This window comes from Danio rerio, chromosome 13 (genome assembly GCF_052040795.2).
Source record: "Danio rerio strain M-AB ecotype USA chromosome 13, GRCz13ab, whole genome shotgun sequence".
NCBI lineage: Eukaryota > Metazoa > Chordata > Actinopteri > Cypriniformes > Danionidae > Danio > Danio rerio.
Genome location: NC_141033.1, coordinates 54600061 through 54622500, shown reverse-complemented (window position 1 = coordinate 54622500; position 22440 = coordinate 54600061). Strand labels below are relative to the sequence as shown.

The window sequence follows — 22440 nt, the reverse complement described above, 5'->3', positions numbered from 1 at the left end:
GATACCGGTAAATATCTGGAAAATTTCCGGAACGACTTTACCGGTATATTCAAAAAAGCGCTGTTCACACAGGCGAGGACGTTAAGGAAATTTTCCGGAAAAGAGCATTCACACATCCATTCCAAAATACCGGTAAATTCTGACATCATTCACCACAAATGAGCTTTAAACGGCTGCGCTTGTATTTGTAAACATTTGACTAAATTACAAACTCTGTGGATGATCAATATAGTGAACAACTTTCGCAGGATCACTTTCGCATGTCAAGATGTTCATGATATGTGTGTGTGCAGGCGCTCACAGGCTGTTTCACAAGCACACGCAAAGCTTGAAGGTAAACAAACAATGGCTTATCATAAGCATCTCATCGATGATTATTTACACAGTTGGCATTAAGAAGAACATATAAACGTGATCTGACTAACTTCTAGCAGCTAAATGTGTCTGGAAAAATATTTAAAGGCTTTTATTCTCATAAACCGCGCGAATGTAAATGCGTCTGACTGTTGTGATTGGCTAAAGCAGACATCTCACGTCAGCACGTTCTAGACGTGCACGCGCTTATTACGGCAATCTTCCTTCTGCATTCACACAGCGCAGCATTCCGGCAAATTGCCGGTAATGTTACAACTTCTGTTTCCGGAAAATAGCCAGAACGAATTTACCTGTGTTTTCAAAAAGGACCTGTTCACACATACAACCTTTCCGGAAAATTGCCGGCAATTTTCCGGAAAGGTCTGTATGTGTGAAAGGGGCTAATGTCTGCATCAATCTAACAAGTGTGCTGTGTTCTGCAGCCCCCATGACTGTTTTTACTCATATTCCCCGACTTATATTTCACCACAGTCAGGCAGTGCCTGCATACAGTTTTGTCTTTGTCTGTCACCTTTTCTACTTTTTCGTATCTTTTAGAAAGAAACCGAAATGCTTCCACACATCTGATTTAAAACCCGCTTTAGGTTCGATCATTTCCAGCTCTTTTTCTACACCGCTACACACTCCATTTCAGCATTACTGGATCTGTAGTGACAACAGACCTCAAAGGATGATGGCCATGCCTGGGCTGATGGGAACTGTAGTTCCCGCTACCTCCCGTTCACTTCATTCGCCTGAGCAAACTTTTCTCAGAAATATAGTTTTATTGAGTCATGCGCCTACGCTAATATTGAAACATTACTATTGCGGTATGACGGTATTTACAATATTGTTACATCCCTACGCTATACACATTTGTCCTTGTAAACTACCAAAAGCATTACACACACACACACACAACACACACCTCTGAGCGTGATCTGAGCAGTTGTTCAGTCCAGACAGATGCTCCTCCACCTTCTGCACACAGCTGATGTGATGCTGAGCTTTAGCAGCGAGTAGCTCCAGACCCTCAGCATCTGTGCGCACACACACACACACACACACACACACACACACACACACACACACACACACACACACACACACACACACACACACACACACACACACAAACATTTTCATAAGCAGCAAAACACAAAACATTCTATTAAAAAAAAAATCTAGTGAACAACTAAACAGTTTCTTGTTCACCATTTTGTTTGTTAATAGTTTAAAACAGGGGTCGCCAACCTTTTTGAAACTGATAGCTACTTCTTGGGTACAGATTAATGTGAAGGGCCAGTTTAATACACACTTATTAGATAACTAATTTTCTCAATTAACTTTTATCATTCATTCATTTTCTTTTCATCTTAGTCCCTTTATTAATCCGGGGTTTCCACAGCACTCTCTACTGCGCCACTGCCTCGCCTCAATTAACTTTTAATTTTATGTATAATAAAATTAAATACAATAGTTTATAAACATTGAATTGTTTTTGTATGGATTATCATTCCAGGATTCTTTGATGAATGAACAGTTTGACAGAACAACATTTACTAGAAACATTTTATAACATACAAGCGACTGTGCCATTATAGTAAATCCTCACACTCTACTGTATTAAACAGCCCATAAAACATGCAGTGGACACACACACACACATATATATATATATATATACACACACATTGATGACCCGACCACACACACACATGCACAAAAATACACTCTCTTTTACAAACACAGACACACACTACTATCACTTAGGGCTCTATTTTGACGGTCCATGCGCAGAGCGCAAAACACAGGGCGCAAAACGCAGGGCGGAAATGCTTTCAGGGCGTGTCAGAACGCATTTTTGCTAATTTAAGGACGGGAAAATCTGCTTTGCGCCGTGGCGCATGGTCTAACAGGATTGAGTTTATTCTCTTAATGAGTTATTGGTGTGCTTTGAGAATAAACCAATCAGAGTCTCATCTTCCATTCCCTTTAAGAGCCAGCTGCGTCACGCCAAGAGCGCATTCACTATTTACAGGACGCAAAGTAAGTCTAAGTGGAAAAACTGAGCATTTCACAAGCAAACAGTTCACAGAAAACAGTTAAACAGAGCATCTACTGCGAGAGAATGAGAGATAATGGATCTACTTTCACTTTCGCTCTTGGATAGGGAAACCTTTACGCACAGACATCAATTAGTCTATAAATAATTAATTTCGTTTGTTAAGTGCAAATATTCGTTTCAAAACTATTTCTAAATTCAGTTCTAATTTCCAGCAAACGAATAAATGAACAATAATAATGAAATGTGCTCAAACAACTGAGTTATATCCTAAAACACATGCTGTGCCCCATATGCTCTAAAACCTGACAGGTGGACAAATCTAAATCTGCTCTCTTGTGTGTATTAAGCAGTGTGTAAGCGAGGCGTAACTCTGCGCTGGAGTTTAGACCGGGTTAGTTTTGGTCTAATGAAAAATCTATTATAGTTTCTCAAAATAGCAACGCGCCAGCGGTCCGCCTCAGAACACCTTCCTATTTAGAGCAGAACGCCTATGGGCGCACATATGAGCACTAATGCATTTGCTATTTAAACAGCCTAGCGCAACGCCTCAAAACCACTCTTGCGCCAAGCTGAAACTAGTAAAAGACTACTGCGCCGCGCCATGCGCCACACTGCGCCGGGTGTATGATAGGACCCTCAGACACACACACTCTTCAGAGAGCATCTGATCTCACACAGATCAAGCGCTTCAGTCTGTGAGCCGCAAGGAATGATGGGATACCCTGATTAGAGACTGACACACGGGAGTAAAGCGGAGCTGCAGTCTCTCTCTCTCTCACACACACACACACACACACACACACACACACACACACACACACACACACACACACACACACACAGATCTGATGAGCGGATTTGTCAGACAGCGCTGCTCCTCCATCAGCATAAACTCTTCTAGAAACATCTTTGATTTTCAGCGTCTCGTTCAGACGTGATCTCTGAGAGTAACAGTGGAGTGTTCAGCCCTTTTTTCCCCCGCTGCAGAAAATAAACACACAGATGAAATAAATGTGAATTGAGATGAACACATGCATGACCCCTGACCTGTGATCCTGCGGTCAGCATCGAGAACGCTCTGGAAAGCTTCAGGAGCCAGTGTGATTCCTGCCCGGACCAGTAGAGGGCGACACTTCTTCACAAGCCCACGACCTCTGACCTCTCCAGCCTGCGCAAATATGACATAATCACTACAGAAGCGCACTAAACCTAGAGTGTGTCTCAATCAGCACCATTGTTCACCAGTCAGGGTATCAGCTGTTTTAAGTGCTGTCTGAATTACAAAACTCTTCCAGTGCACTGAAACAGTCGCACACACAATCAAAACACACTGTGCACCATTAACAGACTTTCAGAAACGTTAATTATGAAACATGCGAATCAAAATCTTTAATCATGACCACAAATGTGAGAAGATATTCTTAAAAGACTGCTCCATTTATTTATTTTTGACATAAACAGGAATAACTATACAGGTTAGGAACAATCTATCAAACACTTATGACTGTTCAGATATCCAAAGCGACTTACAAATGAGGACAAGGCAGCAATTTACACAACTATAAGAGTAACAATGAAGAAGTGCTGTAGGCGAGTTTTAGGTATGTAAAGTGTAAGATGCAGAACATTAATAATTTTTTTTCTGTAGAACAGTTAGCGGTGGAGCCAGAGAGGCGATTGCAGATTAGTAAAGAAAGTGGAGACTAAATAGTTGAGTTTTTAGTCGTTTCTTGAAGACAGCGAGCGACACCAACTGGGCAGATTGAGCGTGAGAGTTCGGGAAAGTGATTTCTTCCCTCTTTGGGATGGAACCACGAGGCGAGTTTCTGGAGGCACATACATCTGCAGAAGTGAGAGCAGATAAGAAGGAGCGAAGCCAGAGGTCTCTTTGTAAGCAAACATCAGAGCTTTGAATTTGATGCGAACAGCAACTGGCAGCCAGTGCAAACGGATGAGCAGCAGAGTGACATGTGCTCTTTTAGCTTCATTAAAGATCACTCGTGCTGCTGCGTTCTGGAGCAGCTGAAGAGGCTTGATAGAGTTAGCTGGAAGCCCGGCTAGTAGAGAGTTGCAATAGTCCAGTCTGGAGAGAACAAGAGCTTGAACAAGGAGTCGAGCTGCATGATCAGATAGGAAGGGTCGGATCTTTCTGATGTTGTAGAGTGCGAATCTGCAAGATCGAGCAGTTCTAGAGATGTGCTCAGAGAAGTTTAGTTGGTCATCAATCGTTCCTCCAAGGCTTTTCACCATTTTGGATGCAGTAATGGTTGCCCCATCCATCTGGATTGAAAAGTTATGGTGTAGAGTCGGGTTGGCAGAAACTACAAGCATTTCTGTTTTTGCGAGGTTCAGCTGAAGATGATGATCTTTCATCCAGTGTGAAATATCCAACAGGCAGGCTGAGATGCGAGCTGGAACCGAGGGATCCTCAGGGTGAAAAGAGAGGTATAGCTGGGTGTCATCAGCATAGCAGTGGTAGGAGAATCCATGTTTCTGGATGACTGATCCTGAAGATGTCGTGTAGATGGAGAAGAGAAGTGGCCCAAGAACAGAGCCTTGAGGTACCCCAGTGTTTAGATGCTGTAGGTTGGACACCTCTCCCCTCCAAGATACCCTGAATGACCTGTCAGTGAGGTAAGATCTGAACCATTGTATAACAGTGCCCGCAACGCCCAGTGACTCAAGCGTAGATAGCAGGATCTGGTGGTTGACAGTGTCAAAAGCAGCTGACAAATCCAGCAAAATGAGGACTGATGATTTAGAGTCTGCTTTAGCCAGTCTGAGATCCTCCACGACCGAGAGCAGGGCAGTCTCAGTTGAGTGGCCTTTCTTAAAGCCGGATTGCTTGTTGTCCATGAGGTTGTTTTGAGTAAGAAAGTCCAGGACTTGATTGAACACGACTTTCTCCAGTATCTTGGCCATGAATGGAAGTAGGGATACTGGTCTGTAGTTTTCAAGTAGCGTATGGTACATGTTGGGTTTCTTTAGCAGTGGGGTTACCCTAGCCTGCTTAAATGAAGTGGGGAATAAACCAGAGTCAAGAGATGTGTTGATTATGAGAGTCAGTGTTGGTATGACTGCAGGAGAGATGGCTTGCAAGAGAACCACACCTGAGGCCGATGATACTTGTCAAACAAACTGGGTAACGCGTCTGGGCAAGGTCCGAACAGCATAGTGAGTGCACCCTAAGAACATGCTCAACAGCGCTCAAATGTTAGCAGGAAAGGGTTTTAAAATTTTAGTATCGACTGGTACTGAATTCCTGTATCATGAAAACACTAACGCATATTTATAAACTCTGAGCCCAGGTGTAAACATCCCCAAACACATCTCGTTAGAGACAGAGAGTGAGTGTGTTTTTGCATTGGCACCTGCAGTATGAGTGTGTGTGCGTGATCCAGGGCTCCAGCAGGAGTGGTGTGTTTGTGCATGGAGGCACGCAGACGGAGGCGGTGCAGGCGGGAGGACAGACGCTCGCTCTGGGGACACACACACACTGATCTCTCCAGGTGAGTTACTGCAGACTCCAGACTCTCCTCGTCCTCGGAGACAGACGCCAGTTCAGCATGAGCACAGCACAGGACATCCAGCAGCACACTGAGAACACACAAACACACACACACACACACACACACACACACACACACACACACACACACACACACACACACACACACACACACACACACACACACACACACACACACACACACACACACACACAAACAAAAATCTAACCATTAGTATTTACATTACAGTAGCTCGAATAAGTAGAATAAGTGTTTTATTTAAAAAAAAACAGCAATTGTTAATTGACTCCCAAAAACATGATGATTAAAAAAAATTATAAAATAATAATAATAATAATAATAATAATAATAATAATAATAATAATAATAATAATGGGGCGCCACGGTGGTGCAGTGGGTAGCACGATTGCCTCACAGCAAGAAAGTCACTGGTTTCGAGTCCCGGCTGGGTCAGTTGGTGTTGCCGTGTGGAGTTTGCATGTTCTCCCCGTGTTGGCGTTGGTTTCCTCCAGGTGCTCTGGTTTCCCCCACAGTCCAAACACATGCACTATATGAGAATTGATGAACTATATTGGCCGTAGTGTATGACTGTGTATGGGTGTTTCCCAGTACTGGGTTGCAGCTGGAAGGGCATCCACTGTGTCAAATGTATGCTGGAATAGATGGTTCATTCCATGAATAAAGGGACCAAGCCGAAGGAAATTAAATGAACGAATGATGATGATGAACAATCACCATCAGCATTATTTGTATTATTATTATTATTATTATTATTATTACAACAACAACAACAATAATAACAACAACAACAACTATAGAAATAGCAATAATTCTAATAATAATCTAAAATAATAAAGAAATCTGTCAGTGTTTAAAAAAAATAACTTAAAAAAATTAAGCACTAGCCAATAGTATTGTTTTCCCTGCATTTTATTAAAACTTTCTTTTTCTGACCAAACTGACAGTTTTCTTCCACTTTAATTTAAAAAAAAAAAACTCTTCATGAAATTAAATAAAATATTCTTATATCAAGAAATATTTTTGGCAGAGAAGCAAAATGATAGATATTAGTCATACAAGAGGATGGAAAAGGGGGAAAATAATAATATTAATAATCTGTGTAGCCAGAAAAACAATCTTTAAAGATTATTATACTGTTTTATTTGACTCGGTTGATAGATATTTGCTCATGTTTAAAGCAGACTAATTAAAAAAATGCATCTTGAATTTAAAAAAATGCATTAGTATTGAACAACAGGACAAAAAGCCTCTTGAAACACAGCGGAGCACAGAGAGGGAGACTATATTTAGGAGTTTTGGGGCCTCTGGTCACTGTCTTCTTTCATTTCATGACGACTAGTTTAACTCATTCTGCAGAAAATCTGCTTTAACGTTCAGCAGAGAACAGAAAAACCTCTTTAGACGATGTGAAGATGGAGAATGTGGACACGATTCACTTTAACATGGAGGATTATTTTAATGAAGAGCTAAAACAGACCCTTCATCTCGGTCTATTCCTTATCAGGTGAAGAAACACTGAAGCGTCCAGATACATCCACTAAACTACACTGAGAAACACATCAACATGCGGAGACCTGATGCTTTAAACAAGAACAACTCATATCCCAGTGAGGACTTTACATGACTCTTAAACTAACCCTCACAGAAACACACATCATTATATACTAATAACACACACACACACGCAATCACAAAACCATTTCCAAACAAGCACACAGACATATATACTCCCACACACATAAACTCACATACACACATGCTTATGCACATACACACTCTTACACACACGAACACACACATAAATACCAACATACACACACACTCAAATACATACACACACAAATGCACATACACACACAAACACACTCATAAATACCAACATACACACACACTCAAATACATACACACACAAATGCACATACACACACAAACACACTCATAAATACCAACATACACACACTCAAATACATACACACACAAATGCACATACACACACAAACACACTCATAAATACCAACATACACACACACTCAAATACATATACACACAAATGCACATACACACACAAACACACTCATAAATACCAACATACACACACACTCAAATACATATACACACAAATGCACATACACACACAAACACACTCATAAATACCAACATCCACACACACTCAAATACATACACACACAAATCCACATACACACACAAACACACTCATAAATACCAACATCCACACACACTCAAATACATACACACACAAATGCACATACACACACAAACACACTCATAAATACCAACATACACACACACTCAAATACATACACACACAAATGCACATACACACACAAACACACTCATAAATACCAACATACACACACACTCACATACATACACACACAAATGCACATACACACACAAACACAATCATAAATACCAACATACACACACACTCACATACATACACACACAAATGCACATACACACAAACACACTCATAAATACCAACAAACAAACACACACACACACATTTATACAAACGCACACACACACATACTCTCTCACACACATACACACACAAACACTCATATACTCACATACACACTAACACAAATGCACAAACATATACACTCTCACACACAAACACGCTCACAAATTACGCACATACACACACAAACACACTCATATACTCACATACATACACACACAAATGCACATACACACACAAACACACTCATAAATACCAACAAACAAACAAACAAACACACACACACACATTCATACAAACGCACACACACACTCTCTTACACACATACACACACAAACACTCATATACTTACATACACACTAACACAAATGCACAAACATATACACTCTCACACACAAACACGTTCACAAATTACGTACATACACACAAACACACTCATATACTCACATACATACACACACAAAAAGCGCACACACATAAACATACACACTTACAAAATACCCGCATACACACACAAACACACTCATATACTCATATACATACACACACAAAAATGCTCACACACACAAAAATGCGCACACACACATAAAAATACACACTCACAAAATACCCATATACACACACACACACACACAAACCCATACACACTCACAAATACTCATAAACACACACAAACACACTCATCTATTCACATACAAACACACACTCATACAAACACACTCATATACTCAAATACACACACAGACTACTGAACATACACATATACATACACACAAACACATACCCACACAAACACACTGATACACTCACATACATACACACACACACAGACAAATGCGCACACACATATACATACACAAAAACATACACTCACAAAAACCCCCATACACACACAAACACACTCACATATACACTTTCTCACATACACACACATGCAAGCACGCCCACACACACACACACACACACTGTCTCTGTCTGTCAGACCTGTGTGTGTCCTCCAGTGCGCGAGTGAGTGTGATCAGTGGTTTCTTGACTCTCCTCCTCAGGTTGTGTTGTAGCAGCGGCAGACACGTGTTCCACACACACACACACACTGCCTGAACCACCGCAGCGTCTGCTTCCTTCATGGCCTTCTGCAGCAGCGCCTCCAGACGCAGCAACACACTCAGCTGGAACTAAAATACACACACACAGAGATTATTAACACACCTACTGACAGTTTATTACTAATCTATATCAAACACACACACACTTAGACTCACAAATAAACACACTTGCTCACACACACCTTATCCAATACTAATGCACAAACACAAATACACACACAGACTCAGACTTGCACACAACACAATTGCGCGCAATTGTGCACAAACACACTCACAGATACACCTCCTTCATTACGAATGCACATCAAACACACAAATACACACACATACACATATACACACACACACACACACACACACACAAGCTCATCTTCACACGCACTCTCTCAAACACATACAAGCAAGTACATGCACACATATACACACTCTCACACAAACGCACACTCACACACATGCAAGCAAGCACACACATACACACACACACACACACAAGCATGCGCGCACACACACATAAGCGCGCACACACATATACACAGACAAATTAATTAATTAAATGCATTTTTGATTTGTTCTCTGATTCTCAAGCAAAACTACAAGACAAACACAGACTCTGACCAGAGATCAAATGTTTGGAGCATTCGTCTGCGTTTGTCTGAAACCAAAAACAAACAGAAACTGAAACAATTCTAAATCACTTTAGTTAAAATAAAGAGGAAATATTAGATGACTAAATTAAAATTACATATGTGGTCTTAACAATTAAAATAAGTTGAAATGCTAAAATGACTGAGACTAAAACAAAATTATTTATCCAAATACAATAAAATAATTACAAATATATAAAAAAACTCATAAAAAATTTATAAAATAAATAAATAAATGTCTAAAATGAGAAGCAAAACTTATATTAAAGGCACTTCAGCCTAAATATAATACTATTTACATATTAAAAGTGCCATGTAGAAGTTATTTTCATCAATGCTCAAAAATGATCTCGTTTTCCAGCGCAAATATCTAAACACCCCCCATTAACACAAATAACTATTGTTAGCATCATTACATAACATTACAATAATGATTCCATACATCAATTTATTCAACTATCCATCCGTCCTTCTATTCAACTATCCATTCATCCATCGATTCATCTATCCATCCATCCATCCATCTGTCCGTCCATCCAACTATCCATCCACCCATCTTTCCATCCATCGATTCATCTATCCATCCAATCAACTATCCATCCACCCATCTTTCCATCCATTGATTCATCTATCCATCCATCCATCCATCCAATCAACTATCCATCCATCCATCCATTCATCCAACTATCCATCCATCCACCCATCTTTCCATCCATCCAATCAACTATCCATCCATCCATTTATTCAACTATCCATCCATCCATCCAACTATCCATCCATCCACCCATCTTTCCATCCATTGATTCATCTATCCATCCATCCATCCATCCAATCAACTATCCATCCATCCATCCATTCATTCAACTATCCATCCATCCACCCATCTTTACATCCATCCAATCAACTATCCATCCATCCATTTATTCAACTATCCATCCATCCATCCAACTATCCATCCACCCATCTATCTATGCATCGATTCATCTATCCATCCATCCATCCATCCATCCAATCAACTATCCATCCATCCAACCATTTATTCAACTATCCATCCATCCATCCAATCAACTATCCATCCATCCATCCATCTATTCAACTATCCATCCATCCAACTATCCATCCATCCACCCATCTTTCCATACATCGATTCATCTATCCATCCATCCATCCAATCAACTATCCATCCATCCAACCATTTATTCAACTATCCATCCATCCATCCATCCATCCAATCAACTATCCATCCATCCATCCATCCATCTATTCAACTATCCATCCATCCAACTATCCATCCATCCACCCATCTTTCCATCCATCGATTCATCCATCCATCCATCCATCCAATCAACTATCCATCCATCCAACCATAATCAACTATCCATCCATCCAACCATTTATTCAACAATCCATCCATCCATCCATCCAATCAACTATCCATCCATCCATCCATCCATTTATTCAACTATCCATCCATCCATCCATCTATCTATTCAACTATCCATCCATCCAACTATCTATCCATCCACCCATCTTTCCATCCATCGATTCATCTATCCATCCATCCATCCATCCATCCATCCAATCAACTATCCATCCATCCAACCATTTATTCAAATATCAATCCATCCATCTATTCAACTATCCATCAATCCATCCATCTATCAAAGTAAATATCAGGAGTCCCAAAAACAGAAATATCTGATCATCATCCATATCACTATTTGCATTACGCCTGTTTACATTAAACTGTATCCGTGCTGACAGGACCCGATCGTGACAGATTGGAAGTGTTAAAGAGCCCCTATTAAGGGTTTTTGAAAATGATCTTCATCAGTGTGTAACACAGGTCTAAGTGAAGTGAAATATCCAGCTAAGGCTATGAATTACTAACTATGTGATTCCCTTCAGAAATGCATATAATAACCTCAAATGTAGCAACTAAAATGATCATCAATTTAATGTTTAGATATGTGCATACTGAAAAACAAGACAAAAAACATGCATTAAAAAGTTTTGAATCATTCTTAATCCATCTGCTTTAATAAAAACATTTCTCCTCCTCTGAAAAGTACAGTGCGTTTCAGATGTGCTGCAGAAATAAATGAATAGTTAAACAGAGAGAGAGAGAGAGAGAGAGAGAGAGAGAGAGAGAGAGAGAGAGAGAGAGAGAGAGAGAGAGGGAAACAGTGTGGGAAACTAAAGAGAGCAGGATCAGGTGTGCAGCAGATTGTTTATATGCTTTGCCAATCCATATTAATATCTTCCAGTAATCCCCATTTCCCAAAGCTTCAGAAATCCTCACACTAAACAATCCTCAATGCTGAAACCCCGAGCTGCATACTGTACTCTGGATATACTGTATATAGATGAGGAGTGAATACATTTGCCCTGTACAGTACCTCCACAGCAGATCTGGAGTATTTCTCTATCCGGTGTGGGTGTGTGTGAAGGTCGAGCTCACACTGTACACACTCCAGAAGAACACGCTGACCCACCTGCGGGAGAAACACACAACATTAAGCATTCATTTTATTATTCAGTTGTTTAAGATATGCTAGATTGATGTTTTGCTTTAGTAATACATACAAAAATAGTATGTTTATGAATAAAAAAAACACAAATTTTTTAATACTAAACTGATTTACATGCTTAGATATGAGCACATGAAAACAAGACATAAGTATACACTCACTGGCCACTTTATTAGGTACACCTGTCCAACTTCTCGTTAATGCATATTTCTAATCAGCTAGTCAAATGGCAGCAGCTCAATGCATTTCGGCATGTAGACATGGTCAAGACGATCTGCTGCAGTTTAAAGTGAGCATCAGAATGGGGAAGAAAGGGGATTTAAGAGACTTTGAACGTGGCATGGTTGTTGCTGCCAGACGGGCTGCTCACAGTATTTCAGAAACTGCTGATCTAATGGGATTTTCACGCACAACCATCTCTAGGGTTTACAGAGAAACAGAGGAAATATCCAGTGAGCGGCAGTTCTGTGGGTGCAAATGCCTTGTTGATGAGGCCAGATGTCAGAGGAGAATGGCCAGACTGGTTCCAGCTGATAGAAAGGCAACAGTAACTCAAATAAGCACTCGATACAACCGAGCTCTACAGAAGAGCATCTCTGAACACACAACACGGCCAACCTTGAGGCGGATGGGCTACAGCAGCAGAAGAGCACACCGGGTGCCGCTCCTGTCAGCTAAGAACAGGAAACTGAGGCTACAATTCACACAGACTCACCAAAACTGGACAATAGAAGATTGGAGAAACGTTGCTGCTCTGATGAGTCTCCATTTCTGCTGACACATTCAGATGCTCGGCTCACAATTTGGCCTCAACAGCATGAAAGCATGGATCATCCTGCCTTGTATCAGCGGTTCAGGCTGGTGGTGGTGGTGTAATGGTGTGGGGGAGATTTTCTTTGGGTCCATTAGTACCAATTGAGCATCAACGCCACAGCCTACCTGAGTATTGCTGCTGACCATGTCCATCCCTTTCCTCCGAACCAGTACAAGTAAGGTGTACCCAATATAGTGGCCGGTAAGTATAAAGTGCTCATCATAAATGACTACAACGCTAACAAATCTACCATTTAAATATAAAAAAATTCAAAAGGATCCTTTACAATATTATATTTGTGCACATACTGTATATTAGATTAGTCTGTACTGAAGTCAAATTTAAAGCTAATCTAACAAAAAAAAACTTTTGATAACGCTCCAAAAATACACAACACTAATATTTTTTTTTTATTCAGTTGTTTAAGATTACACTGAGGTTTTGCTTTAGAAATGCATATTGTTTCTATGCATATAAATGAAAAAGCATAATGTTTTACAATTAAACTGATGCTTAGATAAGTGCACTGGAATACAAGACCAAACATATAGTATAAATATTAGACGACAAACTTAAAATGTTAAAATATGCAACTGAGAAATGTTGTTTAACGGAAATAATCTGACAAAGAAAAATCACTAAGACTTAAAGGTCCTGTGAAATTAGTCTGTTAGTTTTAAGAATGTCTATAATCTAGTGTCTCTAAAACAGTGACAACATGCATGTTTGGAAAATATAAACATCTAAAGATTGCATAATCACACAAATTGATCAACAGTTGTTTTGTCGTCTCCTCATACTTTAGTTTCTCATCAAATCTTCTGACCAATCAGACTCTCTCTAGTGTCTGACATGCCCCACCCCCTTCTCATTTGCATTTAATTTGATGCGCTTGAGCTCAACCACTCTCACTGGCAGAGCAGTGAGAAAAACAACGCTTTTGGCTGATTTTTTTTTTTTTTAAAGGAGGAGCTACTATATGCCACGCCCACTTTCTTCATGTTTCAGTTAGGATTACGTTAAACATTAAATAAATTATGCACATTTCACAGCACTTCACAGAACCTTTAAACTAAACCAGTTCAGCCAGAAGGCATCAGCACTCACCGTGAGTCCCTGTGTCTCTCTGAGCTCCTTCAGGTAGAGGACGACTGTCTGGGGATGCTGGAGCTGCAGAGAGAGAAACGCCAGCTCCAACAGCAGATCAACCCTGATCACACACACAGAGAGACACAGACAGATCAAGCCTGATGCAGAACCATATTTTAGACTTTTATTTGGATTCACAAGAATAGGCTAATAATTAGGAAACATTTAGCATTTAACATTTCAAGACTCAAGGAAAGAAAACACATTTCCCCCTCTGAGAACTTAAAAAACTTTAATTAAATTCAAAGAGTAAAGCTACTTTATTGATAAAAATACACTTTAATATCTTCACGATAATATTGGTCATATTTTAAGAGGAAAAAAGTTACTAAAGTTGATTTTCTCTATAACTTGCTAGGCGGAAACACTATCCATTCATCCATCCATTCAACTATCCATCCATCATCCATCCATTCAACTATCCATCCATCCATCGATTTATCTATCCATCCATCCATGCATCCATCCATCATCCATCCATCCATTTAACTATCCATCCATCCATCCATCGATTTATCTATCCATTCATATATTCAACCATCCATCCATCCATACATCAATTTATTCAACTATCCATCCATCCATCCATCCATTCAACTATCCATCCATCCATCCATTATCCATTATCCATTCAATTATCCATCCATCCATCCAACTATCCATCCATTCACCCATCTATTCAACTATCCATCCTTCCATCAATCCATCCATCAATTAATCTATCCATCCATCCATCCATCCATCCATTCAACTATCCATCCATCCATCCAACTATCCATCCATCCATTCAACTATCCATCCATCCATCCAACTATCCATCCATTCACCCATCTTTTCAACTATCCATCCCTCCATCAATCCATCCATCGATTTATCTATCCATCCATCCATCCATCCATCCATACAATCAACTAGCCATCCATCCATCTATTCAACTATCCATCCATCCATCCATTCAACTATACATCCATCCATCTATCTAACTATCCATTCATCCGTCCATCCATCCATACATCCATCTATTCAACTATCCATCCATATCTATCCATCCACCCATCCATCCATCCATCCATCTATTCAACTATCCATCCACCCATCCATCAATCCACCCATCTATTCAACTATCCATCCACTCATCCATCAATCCACCCATCTATTCAACTATCCATCCACTCATCCATCAATCCATCCATCTATTCAACTATCCATCCACTCATCCATCAATCCATCCATCTATTCAACTATCCATCCACTCATCCATCAATCCATCCATCTATTCAACTATCCATCATCCATCCATCTATCAAAGTAAATATCAGGAGTCCCAAAAACAGAAATATCTGATCATCATCCATATCACTGTTTGCATTACGCCTGTTTACATTAAACTGTATCCGTGCTGACAGGACCCGATCGTGACAGATTGGAAGTGTTAAAGAGCCCCTATTAAGGGTTTTTGAAAATGATCTTCATCAGTGTGTAACACAGGTCTAAGTGAAGTGAAATATCCAGCTAAGGCTTAAATTTGAAAGTGCACCGTGTTTAAAACTATGAATTGAGAGTCAAACTCATAAGAAAAGAGAAAAGAGTCAACTCATAGTAGTTTGAATGAATCATTGCGGTAATGAGTCTTTAGCCTTGCCGATTTGATGTCCATACAGAATTCAAGCCCCACCCTTTCGCTGAGAGAGCAGACCCAGGAACCCACAAACACTGTATCCCAGCCTAATCATGTGGTGAAGACGCTGTGCTCTGAAGTGTGAGGGAAAGTTAGTGTTATTTTCCCTACCCAAACATGTGAAGAGGCTGTGAAGAGTGATTGGTTGAAGATTATTTTTGCAGAAATACCTCAGCATTATAGCCCAGCCTTGTGCTGTCTTCCCCTCATTTATTTGATGAGTGTTTCAGCAATCTACACTCTTACAACAGGGGATTCATCTGCCATTTATTAAAAGGACGAGCAGAAAAGACTATTGATGTGTGGGACTTTGCAGAGCTCGACAGGAACTTTACAATACACAGTTCATGGATCAGCTTCTTCCTCCATTTCACAAATGTAAGTAAGTGTGATTAAAACGGCTGCCTCCTTGTTTTTTCTAGCTTGCAAATTATATATTTATGTATGTTTTGTTACTTGTGACCGCCCAATGCGGCTTGTAGTGTATCAAGTTAACTCTTTATATTCTCATATCGCATCTAAATCAAAGTTGAAAACGTGACAAGTGCCGCTTTCTTTACAGATTTAGATGTGTTTGGGAGCTCATGATCTGTCGGTGTTATGGCCACCATCATCTGTTCCTACAGATGCGGCAGACGAGTTTCAAAATAGTTTAGCTTTTGCCACTGTGTGGATTATGAATGTGTGTCACTGTTTTTACTGATGGTTAAGAACAGAGCAATATGCTGGTGTTTAACTGCACTGCTTTACTGCACTCCTGCATTGGGCTCACACATACACACTGCACTCTGACTACCTCAAAGTTGTTCATAAGCCGTGGTGGGTGTTTCTCTCTGTGCTGAACGCAGTTGACCAAACACAACAGACTGGGTCATCAGACCAATCAGCACAGATTAGCATCGCATTAGGGAGGGGTTTGGGAACAAATGAATCGCTGAATGAATCATATGGGAGTCGCTGGGATAATTAAGTAAACATAAATGCATATTATAAGACAATGAAAGTGTTTTTGACCTTGCATACAGATCAGCCTGATATTGGAGACCCCCAAAACCAAAATATGACCTTTTAAAATGCATAATAGGGGCTCTTAAGCAAACAGAACCATTCGGCACAATAGTGATAAAGCGGTTTTAAAAATAAGGCATTAGTAAGAAGAGCAAAACTGAGAGATGATGAATAAACACACCTGTCACTCAGTGGGATGGAGGAGCTGTGGTCCAGACTGGAGCTGATGGTTGCTCTGGAGCTGACGATTGAAGTAGCGGATCCTCTGGAGCTCAAAACAGGTGGAGTAGGAGATTCTTTAGGGGTTATGGGTGGAGTAGTGGATCCTTTAGGGGTTAAATGTGGAGTAGTGGATCCTTTAGGGGTTAAGGGTGGAGTGGTTGATACTTTAGGGGTCACAATGGGTGGAGTAGTGGATCCTCTGGTGCTGATGGGAGGAGTAGTGGATCCTTTAGGAGCTACGGGCGGAGTAGTGGATATTTTGGGGGTTAATGGTGGAGTAGTGGATTCTTTGGGGCTGACAGGTGGAGTGGCAGATCCTCTTGGGCTGATGTTGGGTGAAGCAGCAGATCTGCGGCTGACGAATGAAGCACTGGAGCTGTGGTTGATGGATGCTCTGTGTTTTGGTGTCTGGATGAGCAGCTGGAGGATCTCCATCAGAGCGTTCTCTCCATCCTCTCTCTTTATCTCACTGACATCAACCATACTGTGAAGAGCAAGCAGAGAAACGCACCGCTCAACAATTTAAAGAGTTCACACTAGGCTGATGATTGATAATAAAGCTAGTTTGGTCCCAGTGCTGTCCCAGGAGAGAGCCCTGAGCTTATAAGATCCTCGAGCCCTGGGCTCCCTCCCGTTGCAAGGCAAGAGGGGAGTTTGAGCTCAGGTAGATCTCGATGACTCCCCCTCTTGCTTGTTGTAGCTAAGTGTCAGATATGGATGCTGAAAGGTGTACTCAGAGTTTAGCTAAAGTATTTGGATTAATTGTTTAGAGTGCTTGTTTTTGAACTGTGGGAGGAAACCGGAGGACCCGGGGAAAACCCACGCGACCACGGGGAGAACGAGCAAACTCTGCAAAGAAATGCCGTCTGGCTGGAAAGGAATTAAACCAGGGGCATTGTTGCTGTGAGGCAACAGCGCTAATCACTGGCCACCGTGACACCCGTTTGAGAGAAGAGAAAGTAGGATTGGGTGGGGGGGTTTCTTCAAGACGAAGATATTGAGATGAGAAAAATCTGGTTATTTTTAGTGAGTTAAGGATCGTCTGATTGGATAATCAGTTATTAGCTAAAGTTGGATCAGCTGTGAACAATCATAAGCACGTGATCCTCTCCAAACTGGTTTATAAATAAACTTCACTTAATAGATGACGTGTGAACTTCAAAAGATTTGTACAAGTATTATTAGCCTTTTTGTGATATGAAACCCTGCAGGCATAATAAAAAACACTGGTGCCCAAAACACACTGGATTAAACATGCTGTAGAAGGTGCTATCTTACAGGAACACAAATATTCTCATTTTACAGCTCTCCTAGAGTTATACAAATAGTTGAGTGTTAGCATTTAATAATATATTCAGCCAATCTCTGGGTCTGGCGGGAGCACTTTTAGCTTAGCTTAGCATAGATCATTGAATCAGATTAGACCATTAGCATCTCACTCAAAAATTACAACAGTTTTAATTATCTTCCTATTTAAAGCTTGACACTTCTGTCATTACATCGTGTATTAAACCAAAGAAAAAATGAAAAGTTGGTCTTTTCTAGGCTGAAATGGCTGGGAACTACGATGACGGTCATGTTTATGGCAAGTTGTCATAAAGGCATCTCAAACAATGACATCTATACATCTACGATGGCACGTCCTGATTTTGCCAAGTGCTAGTGGTCCTGGGACCAACATTTTTTTAGTGACCAAGGGACAGCAACTCCATCAGCCAATCAAACGCCATCATTATGTGCCCTCTGCAAAGCCCGCAAAAGACTTTTTTTTCCAGCTTAGTGAACATTTAACATTAGTTTGCATTGACAAGTTAGCCTAATTAGCCGTCTATAAAATTTACTTTCTGGCTCAAAATTAAAACAAGATAACAATTAGAATTTTTTTAATAGTGTGTCTAGCTATCAAACACGATTAAACTTGGTCTTTTTCTAGCTCACAGTGACTGCAAATTGGTCTAATAATTCTGTTTTAGTATATACTATAGCTCTGCCCATTTCTGTTTAGGTCGCGTTCAGTTTCATTCAAAGGCAAACGGCTGAAATGCAGAACAAAACAGCCCTTGTTTACACAAAAGAGAATATTTGAGACCCTGATGTACTGTTATTCACTGTAAAATCCAGGTTGAGTGGATTTAATCATATTACTTATTCTGTTAGATATGAATATGTTGACCTCAGGTCATCATCGCTGATTCATTAATAACGTATCATTAATATAAATATAACATAGCACTGCCGGGTGTGCGCATACATCTCCTTTGCATGTGAACCATTGTAAAATCATACCCAAACACTTGCAATCGGTTAATGAGATCGGCCAGACTGGCAAGTACCGATCAAGACATAAAATGTGATCATCAGCCAATACTGATCTCTAGCCGATTGATCGGAGCATCCAATAATTTCAATTAGAAATTAAAGAAGAGAATCAGACTATTCTAAACTGATATTTTAGATGTTATTACCGATGAAATAAAAATGACCTAATTTCTATCCATAAGGCCCGATAATTTATCTATTATTGGTTCATTGGCCGTTAAGGTCATCAGTTCACCGAACTCACCACTGTTTGCTGAGTCTAAACACAGATACAGGGACACTGGAGTGTTTTAAAGGGGAAATAGGTTACCCCTTTTTTCAGATTTAATATAAGTGTTTTGCGTCTCTAGAATGTGTATGTAAAGTTTCAGCTCAAAACACCCATCAGATTTTTCATTATACCTTTTACAAGATCCTGTTTTATACATTTTTCCACCAGGGGGCCGTTTTGTCATACTGCGCCTTTAAGGCGAGTCTACTTTGCCTACTGTTTCTACGTGCCTTTCTGCATATCTTAATCTCCTCCCTCGGCTGCGTCAGTCAACAGACAGACTTAAAGGAAAAAGTTTTCAGATAGCGTTTGGGAGAAATACTACAGTAAGAACTTTACCAATGAGTATTTGTTGTGCAGTTGCATATCGTTACAAAGTTCATGCGCACACAAACACGCACACGCGCACACGTACACACACACCCCAGCACACGCACCGCAGCACGCACACACCGCAGCACACACACACACACACACACACACACACACACACACACACACACACACACACACACACACACACACACACACACACACACACACAGACAGACAGACAGACAGACAGACAGACAGACAGACAGACAGACAGACAGACAGACAGACAGACCGCGCTTAGCTTTGCACTGTTTCTGCACGCATATGTGTCAGGATACAGGTTAACCTCCACTGCTGTGTGGATATCTGTTACGTTAATGTAGAAAATAAACCTGATTTAACGTCCACAAAACGGGATTGAAGCGTCTACCTTTATAATTGTAGTGACACACAGCTGTGCTGCTGAAGTAAAGCTGAAGTAAATCGCTGTACATCATTACACACGTGCACTGATTTAAAACATTTTAAACTTGTGAAATTCACTCTTCTTGATCACGTTTGATGATGATTAAAGATCCTAGCAAACTGGACAGACCTTTTATTCCCGGTTGCTTTGCGCACGTCTGCTCTTGTTGACATGATTATACACGTGACTACCGGAACATGTTAATGCGCTCAGCTGTCAATCAATTCGGTGGGCGGGGGGACGGCACTCATACGTCAAGTTGCGGTCGATCTGAAAACTGCTCCAATTGGTCCACCGTTTTTACGTTGTTAAATTGAGAAAAAAGGACTGGGTGTGTTTATATCAGCCCAATATGATGGTCTATACACTATATATATATATACACACGTCTTTCCAAACAGCTTGAAAAGTAGATTTTTCACCATAGGTGCCCTTTAAAGCCTTGATTCATCAGCAGATTGTTCATTTGTCAGCTTATAGAAGAACCAGCTGATCAACATGACTTTAAAACACTCCAGTGTATCTGTGGTTACAATCAGTCAACAGAGGTGAGTTTGGTGAACCTCCACAGCCAATCACAGTCATTTCTGTTGAGCAGGTGAACACAATGGCAAATCAGCGCTGTTTAAGAAAGTGCTCAAAAGAGCTCAAATGTAAGCAGGAAATAGATGTTTTAAAAATCCAGACCAAAACAGTTTTATAAAGAATTACTTTCCATTTGTGAATTTCTATTCTTATCCAGATAAAGATGCTGTGTTGCGTCCAAAATACAGCTTACAAAAGTAAATTTTTGCATAATAGGTGCCCTTTTTAAGTAAAAGTGTTACCAACACTGAAATCTGAAAATAGACCATGCTGGTTTTATAAAGAGTAAATGTCTATTCCTAAAATTGACATCCTCTGCTATGGATCAAAGTGGTCTTCTTGAGGATATTTTCAGCACTGTAGTCTTTAAAGAGTCTGAGACGTGGACTGATGCTGTCTGTGGCTAAAAAACAGACGAGACAGCAGTCCCAGCAGACGCCAATGTCAAACTGACATGCAGTGCCCTTGAAGGCAGACCTCAGGACAGGTAAAGTACGGATAAAACCAGGCGCCGTTGCCTATGCATCTTCAAGAATCCTGGATTTGTCAGCCTGAAGATGTTGTGAATATAAGATGCATTAAATAAATCTTCAGTGTGTAAACGCTCGGCCCTCTTTACATTTAGATGTGTGGCTTTTCAGATTTACGGTTTCCATCTCTGAAGACACGGGTGTCCTTGAAGGCAATAACACACCGTGTATCATGTATTTTATAGCAGTCGACTGTTCACACCTGCTCACTTCATGTGCTTTTCAAATCAGACAGCTAAACCATAGTGAAAACCACAGGTGTAAACTAAACACATTGGACGCAGATATAAATCCAATCACCTGAATAACGACAACACTTTACTTGAAGGGGTGCTCATGAGACT

The 22440-nt window shown here is 40.4% G+C and overlaps 2 protein-coding genes and 1 pseudogene across 19 annotated transcripts in view; 2 read left to right on the top strand and 1 right to left on the bottom strand.

Moving 5' to 3' along the window:
- Window positions 1–22440, top strand: part of inpp5a (inositol polyphosphate-5-phosphatase A) — a 639159-nt gene that overhangs the window by 475897 nt on the left and 140822 nt on the right. The gene's annotated exons all lie outside the window — the stretch shown is intronic.
- The window catches only part of cfap46 (cilia and flagella associated protein 46), a 199082-nt gene that overhangs the window by 114490 nt on the left and 62152 nt on the right, over window positions 1–22440 (bottom strand). For all 18 annotated transcript variants that reach the window (XR_015506532.1, XR_015506533.1, XR_015506534.1 and 15 more), the window contains exons 8-14: window positions 17570–18094; window positions 14661–14763; window positions 12608–12703; window positions 9443–9633; window positions 5794–6019; window positions 3470–3590; window positions 1283–1394 (exon numbers count right to left, since the gene is read on the bottom strand). Coding sequence is in view for 14 of the 18 variants with exons in the window: in XM_087279874.1 (XP_087136000.1) it covers window positions 1283–1394; window positions 3470–3590; window positions 5794–6019; window positions 9443–9633; window positions 12608–12703; window positions 14661–14763; window positions 17570–18094 (1374 nt within the window). In the remaining 4 variants the exon portion in view is untranslated. The remainder of the gene's footprint in view (window positions 1–1282; window positions 1395–3469; window positions 3591–5793; window positions 6020–9442; window positions 9634–12607; window positions 12704–14660; window positions 14764–17569; window positions 18095–22440) is intronic.
- LOC147841232 (uncharacterized) lies at window positions 10709–11878 on the top strand (annotated as a pseudogene).